The sequence below is a fragment of the Phascolarctos cinereus genome, unplaced genomic scaffold (assembly GCF_003287225.1).
Source record: "Phascolarctos cinereus isolate Bilbo 61053 unplaced genomic scaffold, phaCin_HiC Scaffold_726;HRSCAF=1367, whole genome shotgun sequence".
Classification (NCBI taxonomy): Eukaryota; Metazoa; Chordata; class Mammalia; order Diprotodontia; family Phascolarctidae; genus Phascolarctos; species Phascolarctos cinereus.
This window is the reverse complement of record NW_027556098.1, coordinates 179,008,029-179,021,247: the sequence shown is the minus strand read 5'-3', so window position 1 is coordinate 179,021,247 and position 13,219 is coordinate 179,008,029. Positions and strand designations below refer to the sequence as shown.

The 13,219-nt window shown below is 41.6% G+C and overlaps 1 protein-coding gene across 2 annotated transcripts in view; it reads right to left on the bottom strand.

Moving 5' to 3' along the window:
* The window catches only part of UBASH3B (ubiquitin associated and SH3 domain containing B), a 174,041-nt gene that overhangs the window by 14,797 nt on the left and 146,025 nt on the right, over positions 1 to 13,219 (bottom strand). For both annotated transcript variants that reach the window (XM_078146907.1, XM_020984880.2), the window contains exons 7-11: positions 10,447 to 10,582; positions 7,117 to 7,237; positions 5,812 to 5,934; positions 4,924 to 5,016; positions 3,467 to 3,611 (exon numbers count right to left, since the gene is read on the bottom strand). In XM_078146907.1, the coding sequence (XP_078003033.1) occupies positions 3,467 to 3,611; positions 4,924 to 5,016; positions 5,812 to 5,934; positions 7,117 to 7,237; positions 10,447 to 10,582 (618 nt within the window). The remainder of the gene's footprint in view (positions 1 to 3,466; positions 3,612 to 4,923; positions 5,017 to 5,811; positions 5,935 to 7,116; positions 7,238 to 10,446; positions 10,583 to 13,219) is intronic.

Below are 13,219 nucleotides of genomic sequence, written 5' to 3'. Positions count from 1 at the left end.
GGTATGGACAGACTATACTTAAATTTCAGCAAAGCATTTAATGTAGTCTCTCTTAACATAATTGCAAAATGGAGAGGTATGGGCTAGGTGGCAAGAGTTGGATTCAGAACTGGTTGCATGTCAGGGCCCAAACCATAGTCATTAATGGACCAAGGTCAACATGGAGTTAAGGTCTCTACTGGAAGGCCCCAGGGATCTATGCTCAAGTCCTTTGAGGTTCAACATTTTTCTTTTTTTTTAATCAATGACTGATGAAATCTTATCAGATTTTCAATTGATGCAACGTTTGGAAGGACAGATAAAATGCTGGATGAAAGAAACAGAATCCTGAATGATGGATCAAATATAATTAAGTGTTAGTAATCAATGTGAAGTCTTCCAAGTGGGTTAAAAAAATCAGCTGCTCATATGAATCCAGGAGTTAGAGGAGGGCAGTATGGATAGACAAAAGTTGATGTGAAGAAAGGTCTGGGAGTTTTAACATAAATCAAGCTCAATATTAATCAACACTATGAGATGCAGGTCAAAAAAAGCTAACTCAATCTTTGGCTACATTAATGTCCAAAATTAGGGAGATGATTGTCTCACTGTACTCAGCCTCGATCAGACCACATTTGGGGTATTGTGTTCAGTTCTAAGAACTACATTTTAGGAAACAGAAAAACTGAAGTACATCCTGAGGATGCAGCCAGGGGAATGAGAGGTCTAGCAATGATGCCATATATATAGATAAGATGAAGGAACAGGGGATGTTTAGGCCAAAGAAGAGGAGACTTGGTAAGGGTTAAGGAGATATGATAGCTATTTTCAAGTATCTGAAAGACTATCATGTAAAGAAGGTATTGAACTCGTTCTGCCTGGCCCCAGAGGCTGCTAGGTGGCATACTGGATAATAATAATAATGATAACCAACATTTATACAGTACTTACAATGTGTCAGGCACTGTGCTAAGCACTTTACAATTATTATTAATTACAATTATTTGATCTTCACAACAACCCTGGGAGGTGGATGCTATTATGATCCCCATTTTATGGATAAGGAAACTGAGGCAGACAGAAGTAAAATTACTTGCCCAAGGTCACACTGCTAGAAAGTGTCTGAGGCATGATTTGAACTCAAGTCTTCCTGACTCCACCACCTAGCTGGATAGACACGGACTAGCTGTGTGACCCTGGGCAAGTCACTTAACCTGCCTGCCTCAGTTTCCTAAATTGCAAAATGTGAATCATAATAGCAGGGTTGTTGTGAGGATCAAATGAGATAAAGTTTGTAAGCCATCCATCTATCTATCCTTCCTTTCTAACTAGGAACAATGGGGGAAAGTTGCCAAGGTAGAATCTGGTTCAATCTATGCTTTCTAACAATTAGGATCTAGAGAACAGAACACATGAACATAATTGCTGCTTGTAAGTATACAAAGTGTTGTCATGGGGAAGAAGGATCAGAGGATTCAGAACTGGAAAGGACCTTAGGGATCATTTAATCCATAAGTAGAGTGGGCTGCCTCAGAAGGTAGTTGGCCCCTCCCTCACCCTGGAGATCTTCCAATAAAGGCTGGATGACCACTTGACAGGGAGGCCATAGAGTGCAGAAGAGGGGAGTAACTCTAGTTTAGAGAAACATTGGACTAGATGATCTCTGAGCTCCATTCCAACTCTGAGATGGAGTCAAGTCAACTGGCATTTATTAAGCACCTAATAGGTTCTAGGCACTATGCTAAGTGCTAGGGATACAAAAAAAGGCAAAAGACAAGCCCTGGCCTCAAGGAGTTTACGATCTAATGGGGGAGACACCATGCAAACAAGTATATATAAACAAGACATTGTTTTTGTTCAGTCTTGTCTCACTCTTCATGACCCCATCTGGGGTTTACTTGCCAAAGATACTAGAGTGGTTTGCCATTTCCTTCTTCAGCTCATTTTACGGATAAGAAAACTGAGGCAAACAGGGTTAAGTGACTTGCCCAGGGTCACACAGCTAGTAAGTGTGGGAGACTAGATCTGAACATGGGAAGATGAGTATTTTTGACTTCAGGCCTAGTGCTTTAGCCATTGCCCCATCTGGCTGCCCAAACAAGATACATATGAGAGGAATTGGAGATGATCGCAAAGGGAAGGCACTATTTGCATTAAGGGGGACTGTGTAAGGCTTCTTGCAGAAGATAAGATTTCAGCTATGATTCTATAATAATTCTATAATAATCAACTTTCAATTACTGGCATGTGAATAATATACTTTGTGGATTATTTAAATATAAATGTAAATGTATTTCATGATTAACTCCAGACCAGGAAGTCTGATCTAGTAGCACTGGACTAAGAATAGGAAGACCTGGATTCAGGTCTCAGCTCCATCCCTTAGTGGCTACACAGCAGTGAGAAAGTCCATTTTTTAATGTTAATTTTCTCATCTGTAAAATGGGGCTATTAATGCTTCCATAGGCCCTCATAGGGTAGTTGTGAAGAAAGTAATTTATAAGCCCTAATATAAATGTCATATGTATGTGTATATGTATATATGTGTGTATATGTGAACACACACACACACACACGCATATAAAGTTAACTATTAATCTGTATTCAGAAAAAAAAAGAGGTGTGTGACCATAGGCAAGTCACATGACTCCTCTGGACCACAGTTTCCTTATCAATAAAATGAGATTAATACCACCTGCCCTACCTGTCCCATAGAGTTGTTGTACAGCACTGTAAGGTTTACAAAGCACTTTACAGATGATATCTCAGTGGATCCCCACAACAACTCTGAGAGGGTCATGTTATATTATGCCCATTTAAGAAAGCTGAGGTGTGTCTTTTTTCCTCCTCCAGAGAGGTTAAGTGATTTCCCAGGGTCACACAGCTAGTAAGTATTAAAGGCAGGACTTGAACGCAGATTTTCCTAACTCCAAGACTAGCACTTTACCTACTAGACCATCTAGCTACCTCAAAAGAATTAATACTTATTTTCATGTGACTTTGAACCAAACACAATCATGCAAGCAACTCTTCAGGAAAAAAAACCCACCATAATGCATACTAATGCCTAATTATTTTTGGATTATTTGCTATTGTCACATATAGTTCTCCTCTATTACTATAGCTAAATGAGACCGAAGTCTGGTCAGTCACACAACTATTGGGTTGCAAGTTGAAATAATTTTTTAAGATTCAATTTTATTTTCAGTTCTAAATTTTCTTCTTCCAACCTCCCTTGCCCCCACTTCCTTCATCCACTGAGGAAAGAGAGAAAAATAAAACCCACTACAATTATGTAAAGTCAAGCAGAATAAACTACCACATTAGCCACATTCTTTCCTCCCTACTTCTCCCCGAAAAAGTGCTTCAATCTGCACTCTGAGTTTGTCATTTCTCTCAATTTGGAGGTGGATCACATGAAACTGATAATAATTTGGAAAATCATCTTTAAATCAATCTCAGGAAATAACAATTTACATAAGGCTACCTGTAGGTTGTATCAACACTCAGGTTGGCAGCAGCTAAGTCTGATGGGGATATCCATGCAGGCAAAGTATTTCCAGCGACCCACTTTGTCCACTCAAACAAGCCAGGCTCCACACGGATCTTCAAGTGATTTTCTTGTTGTAAACCTTGTAAGGGGAAAAGAAAATGAAAGCAAAGGGAAGGTAGTTCTTTCAAGAGAATGTGAACCATGTTAGTTAATCAGAATGGACAAGGATTAAGTCAGCAATTCCTTTTCCACTTGGTTGCTGTCTCCAACTTGTACAAGAATTTTCAAACGAACCCATTTCCAAATGCGGTTTTTGATCTCCTAGGGTGAGTTATAGATACTCAGAATTTGAAGCACTGGCCAAACCATCATGCTATTGGGTGGTGCCTCATTTAAAGAAAAAAAAAACATTGGTAGGGAGCCATTGAAGATTCCTGACCATGGAGGTGAGGTAGTTAGATCTATGTTTTGGGAATATTAATTTGGCAATAGTGACAAATTACTGAAGGGAGATTCATATCTAATCACTCACTGTCCTGCCAAAGTTGGCACATTTTCCATTTATTGCCTCCTCTCTCTTCCCACTGCCACTATTCTATTATATACCATCATTACCACTCACTTAAATGATGGCAATCATCTCCTTACATGCCTTCTGGCCTCTGGACTCTTGCTCTTCTTCCATCTATTCTTAGCCCATTGCCAGAACTGTCTTCCTTATTTGTAATGTGATTGTATCACTTCTATACTCAGAGCTCTTTGTGGGCTTGCCTAATGAGCAAAGTTCAAGATCTTTTGTCTGCTATTTAAGGACCTTCACACTGGGATAGTATCCTATCCATATTTTTAATTCTTTACTCTGCTAAGCATTAGATGCTTCCACCAAACTCACGTTCCCTGTCTCCTGAATGTGCCATGCTGACCATGTCTGTTTCCATGCCTTTGGTCATGCTGTTCCCTATGTCTGAACCGCTTTCTTCCACAGAGTTCCTCCCCATGCTTTAAAGTCCAACTCAAATGTCTCCTCCTCCATGAAGTCTTCTCTATTTCCCCTGGCTAGTAATGACCTCCTTCCCCACCAACTCCCAACCTCACATTAACACTTCGTTTTACAATTCTCTCTTGTACTTACAATGTCACATTTTGTACATCTGTTTTTGTGTCTTATCCCCTTTGCTAGAAAGTAAGCTTTAGGAAGGCAGGGATTATGTCTTATGCAATCTTTGTACTTTCTCCAAGGGATAAGCATCATGCTCTGCATATCTAATAAATGTCTATTGAATCTATTGCTGACTGCTGAGAAAGTACATAAGCCAAACTATTTCCCATGGAAAACAAGGTAAAAATGCTTGATTAAAAGTCCCATCTCTTTAGGACAGCTTAGGTGTGGAGCTGCCCAGAGGCAGGGGACTAGATGACACTTTTAGGATGTACAAACTTATGATTCTTACCTTTCAGAATATTGTGTGCAGTCTGGACGCATCGAAGGGATGGGGAACAATAGATGTGGTCAACAATGGTGCTGCTTTCTAACAAGGCCTCACCTACAAAGAGAGATAGAATCCACTGGCTATATTTGGTCAGGGCTAGTACCCAAGTGTGGCCCCACTTAGCCAGGGTACCCAAGGCACATAATGGCTAACACAGAAGCCTAATGATCGGAACCTCATCCCCAAATAAACCTTTCACCAACATTCCCAACAAAAAGCAAAAGTGAAAAACTCTTATCTTTTATCTTTTCCATCTCTGCAGGTCTAATGAGCAGCAAAATGCTCAGTTAGCAGGGAGCTGAGCCCTAGGTAATCCAGGGGCTGGATAATGGATTTTATGATAATAGATTGTAGATTTATATTGATGAAAAGGAAAGCAAATAAAACCCTAGAGCATTAACTCTCAAACACCAGAGACCACTCTAATCTCTTGCTGAATGTTTATATTTTTCTGGTGGTATCCACTTCCTTTCGAGCAGAGACTGATGTCTCTAGACAGCGGGTGTGGGATAAACCAGAAAACTGATGGATTCAAAGCCGACACACACAGAGCCAGCTTTAGTCAGATCAGAACGGCCATTCATCCCTGATGTTGTCTGTCTCCTGTTCATATTTTGGCCTCTCACATAAGTTGTCATGGCAAAGGCAACTACTTTATACCTGGGAGGCCCAAAGTTCCATGGCTACAGGGACTCACACTGGTAGCAAGTACAGAAAAGTCCCATAGAGAATGTCCTCTAACTCAAGGCTCAGAAAGCACTGCCCTGCATTCCACTGGGGGCAGCCCTCACAGCATTACCTCCCCCCAAGATGGTAACCCAAAAAGAAAGTTATTCTGGGATGACTCACCTACTAGTCTGGCTTGCATACACCCAAACACAGTGATTGGTGCATCTTTTTCATAGTCCCGGAAACCGCCACTCCTTTGAGGTAAACTGTGAGGCATATTCAGGTTGGTGCGGATGTAACGGCCTAAGAGAGAAAAAAATCAGGCACAGAACCACTTGAACTCTCTTATTTTTAAACCTTCTCTTAATGATCCTGCCATTCTAGTCCTTATTGGCCAAGAGAAGCTACCTCTACTTTAGAGCAATGGAAAACATTAAGAGCATTCAGAGAGCTGAAACTTTTGCTTGGCAATTATATTCTGGAGTCTTTTCCATTCTGCTTAAAAGTTACAAGGAGATAAATTTTGCCTCCATATAAAAAGCTTCTTAAACCATTAAATATGTTCAATAGTGGGATGGGCTGCCTTGTGGGGTGAATTGCCTGTCACTGGAGCTGTTCAGTTGAGGCTAAATGACCACTTATCGAAGCAGCTGGAGAGTGAATTCACACATTAGAGAAGAGCTATACCAGATGACCTTATATGACACAGAGAAAAGAACACAGACTCTGGAGTCAAGAGGATGTGGGTTCAAATCCTGCTTCCGATGCTTCCTACCTCTACGACACTGGGCAAATCATTTTCATTTAATTTCTTTGGCTCTAGGGTTCCTCATTTTGTAGAGCAAGCCAGTTGGACTGGATAGCCATTAAGGTCCCCTCCAATTCTTCTATAAATCCATATAGATGATCTATGGGCATCTTAAATTCAAAATGTCTCAAATGAAACTTATTAGCTTCTCTTCCTAAACCTACCATTCCTTTAAATGTCACTATTTCTGTTAAGTGCACCACTATCCTTCAAATGACAAGTTCAGAACCTTGGGGTCAACCTTTGACTCTTCCTTCTCTCCTTTATCCTCCATTATCTAATCAGTTGTCAAATCTTGCTGGTTCTCCCTCTACAGAATCCCTTGCATCCATAGTAGCCACAGCAAGGAAGCAGATAGTAATAACAACAACAACAACAATAATAATAATTATTATGATAATGATATCTAGCATGTATGTAATGCTTTAAGGTTTGCAAAGCCCTTCCTATATGCTAACTCATTTGCTCCTCACAATAACCCTTTGAAGTAGGTGCTATCCCTATAGCCTAGGGATATAATAAAGGAACACGGTCTAACAGACAGAAGATGCTTTGAGTTTGTTCAGGAGAAATGGGTTATAGAGCACAGTGAGAATTCTACAAAACACTCTAATTAAATGCACCTTTGAGGCCAGGGTAGGTCTCACGCCCTGGCATGCTAGCATCCATGAGCTCACCTTTGGCATCAAAGCACTGGGATAGCCAATACTTCCCAAACACAACATCCATCCTCTCACCATGTCGACAGACAAAGAGGCATCGCTTCTGGGGGCCAGGCTGGCTGTTGACTCGCAGGGGCTGTTCAGGGAGAGAAAGAAAGTAAATAGGTGGGAAGTACTTTGGGGCAGCATAGTGAATTATAAGGAATGCTGAACTCAGAGTCACAAGAGCTGAGGTCAAATCCCGGCTCTGCGAGTATGGCCTGTGTGACCTTGTGTAACTTCTTAGGGGTTCAGTTTCCTCATCTGTAAAGAAAGGGTTGAATAAGATGACCTTTAAGGTCCCTTCCAGCTCTAGCTATCAGATCCTCTGACAGCCTAGTAGAAAGCCCTGGGTACAGGTAGGGCAATAGTTTTATTATTCTTGTTAGTAAATGGCCATGAAGCCATAAGGCTAATTGATTTAATGCTTTGATCTAAGAAGCTAAGGAGTTAGTCAGTCAACAAACATTGATTAAGCATTGTGTAAACGCCAGGAACCATGCTAAGCAATGGGGGAGTAAGTTTGGGAGACTCAAATCCAAAATAAAGAAAGGCAAAAGATAGTCTTTGCCCTCAAGAAGCTTATATTCTAATAGGGGAGAAAAAATGTACAAAACTAGTTAGTGGTAGGATGATTTCTTTTTCCAAATGAGGACACTATTCGGTGGTAAGATGTCCTCAGGGAGCAGGGCTACCATTATTACAAAGGTGACAGTTTCTATAAAGAATACATTGCCCATCTGGAGGACTGTGACAGCTTCCAGATTCTCCACTCTGACCCTACCTGTTGAGAATGCCTATCTTTAGCCACTGTGTCACTGTGCTGATCACAGGATTGTAAGGCTGGAAGAAACCTCAGAGCTTACCCAATTTAATGCTCTGATTCCATAGGTGAGAAAACTGTAGCCCACAGAGATTGAGGGACTTGGCCAAGGTCACACAAGTAGCTAGGGCAGAGCGAGGGGGTGAAGCTGGATACTCTGGCTGCAAAGCTAGTGCTCTGTCTGCTGCCTTTCTGAGGCCTTTCCCCTATTCCAGAGTTACAGTGGTTCCCTATTACCTCCTGTGCCCTGGCACCAGAAGCTGTGCTTCTTGAGCAGTGACTACATAGGGAGAAAACTTGCCATTTCACGCACATCCTCTGCTCTAGTTCCCTGATTTAACCTGTGTTCCAGCTAGATGAATCTGCTCGCAACATATGATCTGGTTAATCTTGCCTTAGAACTTTTACATATTTTTTTCTATGAAACTAGAATGTATCCTCTCTCCACCTAGCTGGGTCCCTTCTTATCCTAAAAGTCTGGTTCTACATATAGTAACAGAGTAATGGATGAGAAGACTTGAATTGGAATCTCCCTAATTTACCAACTCTATGATCGGGGAAAGTCATGGCTCTCTGAACCTCAGTTTTCTCATCTGTAAAATTTGGGGGGGGGGAATATTACCTGCTCTGCCTACATTACAAGGTCATGAGGTGCAAATGAGATAATAAAAGTAGAAATGCTTTTAAAAGTGACATTATCATCTCCTTCTGGAAACCCACCTAAGAAACCCCACCTCAGTCCAATGCCATACTCAAGTATATATTCTTTGAGCTTATAAGAGTGAGACATAGATGCTAAGAGACACCTAGAAACAGAGCCATAGACAGAGACACAGAGGAACACAGAGACATATGAGAGAGATAAAGACAGAGAGATATAGACAGAGACAAGAAAGACAAAGAGAGAAACAAATACAGAGATAGACAAAGAGAGTATCAGAGCTAGAAACAGAGGCAAAAAGAGAAACAAGAGACACAGAAAAAGACAGACACAGAGGAGAGAGACAAAGAGGGACAAAGACATATACAGAGAAAAGAGGAGAGACAGAGAGAGGAAAAGGAAGTGAGAAAAAGAGAGAGGGAGAGAGAGAAAGAGAGAAAAAGAGGGATAATTCTTTCTCTTCTTTCAATGGATTGAGACTTCTTAGTGCATGCTTCACATCCCCTTCCTTTTTTTTCCCCATAGTGCTTTGTGCTCAGCACATTATGGGTATTCAGCATTCTCTGACTGCATCCATGTTAGTGACCCCCCCCCCCCGCCAAAAAAAAGCTCCAAGGAGGACTACTGCTATCTCTTTATACCAAATTACTCACATCTAATTTCCATCCTGACCAGCTGAAGAGACTCCCAGCCCTTCCTTTTGCCCTCTCTATTTGAGACAGCTATTCACAATGTGCTGCCCCTGACTGGAACACCGCTGACTGGCCCTATGTGTTCATTTATAGCAAATGTACCTGACTGAACAGTGTAGGGGTGGCAGGGTTCTCTCCAGCTGTTTCCCACTATTCACTTAGAAGAAACCTCTGCTCTGGCCAAAGTGGTATCCTCACTCTCCCCAGGTTACATCTTGAGCTTGCTCATTTTTCTGACTTTGTTCACCCCACCTAAAACATTTGTCTCCAAGAAAATCCTTGCCATTCTTCAAATCCTCAGCCCCTCCAAGAAGTTCTCTTACCATTCTGGTCTGCACTGACAGCCCTCTTCTCTAAACTCTGACAGTAACTATTGTCTGTACCATTAATTTGGCACTTAAATATACACTGTGTGGTTTAATTGGTTATACCTTTTCATGTGCAGATATCTTACTTCCCCAGCTAGATTGTAAACTCCTTGAGGGCAACAAGAAACCATGTCTCCTACTTCTTTCTATTCTTCCAAAGCACCTAACCATATGTAGTGGATGATTACTAGATCTGGGAATCAGACCAGGGTTCAAATCTCTCCTTGGATATTTATTCACTGTGTGAGCATGGGCCAATTGCTTTACTTAGAGGCCTAGTTACAGATATGTAATGAGAACCAAGGACAAACAACGTCACAGAGGACAGAAGTGGGTGAGGAGACAGATAATTATATTTGTACAACCTACCTCAACCTCAAGGGTTGCTTGAGGACAGTGCTTGGTAAACATTAAAGGGACAGGGATTGAACCCATGATTTCATTGGTGAAGGAATTCCCAGGATGGAACTTCCTCCACTACTATAGCACCACTGTTGGTACTTTCCCCACAATTTACGTTCTTAGAAGGCTGCCGTGAGTATTAGAGGTAACATGACTTGCCAAGAGTCAAACAGCCAGTATGTTAGAGGCTGGTATTAAATGTCGGTTTTTGTGGCTTTCTACCCATAACACCAACACACCTCTCTATAGACCTTAAAGTACTATGTGAATGTGAGTGATGTTGTCTGGTACGTGCTCAGTAAGAACTTATTGATCAAATGATTGTTAGAATGTTTCCCAAATGTTACTGGCCAAACTTACTTGCATGGGTTGGCAGATGATGGTGAGGGGAGACGTCTCCCCTGGACCCTGCTCCTCTTGCTGCCGCCTCTCCAAAATGCCATCACTGAACATGAGTGAGCTGGAGGACGATGATGTGCTCAGAATTGAATATGAGCTACAGAGAAAAGGACAGGAAGACATAAACTATTGGTACCATGAGCAACAGGCCATGTGTTCTCTGGCCTTCAGGATGAATAAGAGTATGGAACTTAACATGAAAAAACATGGGTGGTGGTGATGGTGGTGGTAAATGGTAAAAGGGGGAAGATGTGGCATCTAGATTCCTTGCGAAGAACATCTTGTTCTACTTTGAAGAGCCAAGCCATTAATAAATTAAGAGTAGGGAGATTCACTTGTGCATGAATCCAACTGGAAGCCCTCTCTGGGCAGGGATGGGGGTCCATCATTTACATATTTGGTACAGTGTCACTGGCATGGCTGGCACCAACTACATTTTTAGCTATAATGCCACAGCAATTATATGCCATTGTTTCCAGCTATTATCCCAGCTGAAAAGAAATAAAGGATTCCTGCTGTTAATCTTATTGTCCATAGCCATTTTCATAGGAAGGGAGGGCTTTTTGTATCCCTACCCACTCGTCTTCACCTCTTTAAGAGTCATGCAAACCTTGTGATTGCTTGCCTCCTCTCTCCCATCCTCTCCTGCCTCCCCTCTCATGCCCCAAGATGAGATAAGCAAATGAACAAGCATTTCACAGGTGAGCATCCTCGCCATATATGAAGGGACACAGCCAAGAACTTCCATTCAAAACTTAATAAAGGACTGTCTGAGCCCAACTAGGGTTAATGCTGAGTGGGAGGCAGTCACATCCAGCCCCTCTTTCCTCCCACACTAAAGTTATTTTGAACCAGCAAGTTGCCAAGATGGTTCATTTCATAAGTGTGGCCATTTAATTTTGGTTGTTGGATAAATTCAATGAAACATGTTCTCTGGACTCTCTGGACAACCTGAAGGGAAGCATTTAATGCATGTGTTACACAGATACTTGCAAATGAAGACCTCTCTTCCTGCCACTAATAGGAATGACAGCCATCACAGCAGCAAAACAAATATGTTGAGGATCCATCAGTGCCAGCTAACGTACCATCTGAGCCTCCTTTTTTCTGACAGAAATCTGCCTCCTCCTCCTAATGACCCTTTCTACAACCCCCCAGCTGGAGGGAAGCCAGCCTCCCTCCCTGCCTCAAAGCTTTGGGGGCCTGATATGATGGGATTTGTGGAATCACGTTGCCATATCTTGCTGATTTGTGCCTCCTCACTGCTCAGCTCAATTATGGCTTTGAAGAGATCGACTGGCTTCCTTCCCTCCTTCTCGCATCTCACTGACAAAAACACTGTCAGCTTCCTCAGCTGTCAATGCAACAAAAGGGATATGATTCACTCTGATTTGGGGCTGTCAGTTTCAATAAGGTAACCGTCAGGAACTTTATTTTGAAAACAGCACCGAAACCACATCATCTCCTTAAGGACCATAGCTATATGCCTGTTTCTCCCCAAGGATAACTTGTTTTGAAAACACATCCTGAGACTGTCTAGCTTAGCCCACCCAGTTCAGGTGACCAATCTGTATTATGAAAATCAGTCAATAGCTGGAAAAACCCAGAACCACAGCAGGGCAGTCCTGAGGACATGTTTTCTTAAGAATGATGAAGAGAACTTGGAAGAATATACAGAGGACTAGAAAATAGGAAGGATAAGAAAAATACAGAAACAAATCACTTAGCCCAGAAAAGAAAAGTCTGAAAGGAGTTCTGACAGTTTCATAATAGGCAAAATTCATAACCTGACATTAACCAGAGACTAAGGAGTAGGTCATGGAAGAATAATTCATTTAATTTCAAACATACTTCCCAGGTGAGATACCACCACTAATCTTCCCCTTAGAAAATGGGGACTGTAATCCATACAACTCTCTATAATCTGATAATCCAATCATGTTATATTCACTCAGGCTTATTCCCAAGGCCCAGTTAATGCAAAGGCCACTTTAAATGTGAGAGAGAGAGAGAGAGAGAGAGAGAGAGAGAGAGAGAGAGAGAGAGAGAGAGAGAGAGAGAGAGAGAGAGAGAGAGAGAAGAAAGAGAGAGAGAGAGAGAGAGAGAGAGAGGGAGAATGTGTGTAGGTGTTATAAGATGGGTTTTAAGGAATGTGTACAGAGTTCCCTTTCCTTACTGACCCATATTTTTCTGGAGGTTAGCAGGAAAAAAAATCTTAAGAGTTTTGCTTCATATGCCAAAGATGCTTAGCTGTCAGAATTTACCAATTTCAATCTGAACTTATGGAGAGGAAAGGGATGTGGGATAGAAGATTAGAAAAGATTCTAATTATTAGGTTAGAGAGATTAGAAAATATTCCTGACCTTATATTTATGATTTATGTTTCTAAAGCTAATGGAGAGAGGGAGTTTTCTTCTCTTTTCTTTCCCTAGACAAAATACAGGCTGGAATTACCTCCCTCTTCTTCTCTACAATGGTTGTAAAAAAATAATGATAATTGCACTAATGTCACCTACCATGTGTTGGCATGAGGCAGAGCATAGGTTTAACTAAGAGGGAAGAAAAGAAAACCAGCCCCCTCCCCTGGGTAGGACGCCTTGTAACACATGATAGATGAGCCAAGGAGAGTTTTCATTCCTGGATCAATCAAGGAGGGAGGGCATGGTTTGGTCTTCTCCATTTTAGATGAGTTGAAGGGTCCCACACAAGCTGCAATGAACATCAGACTCAGTGG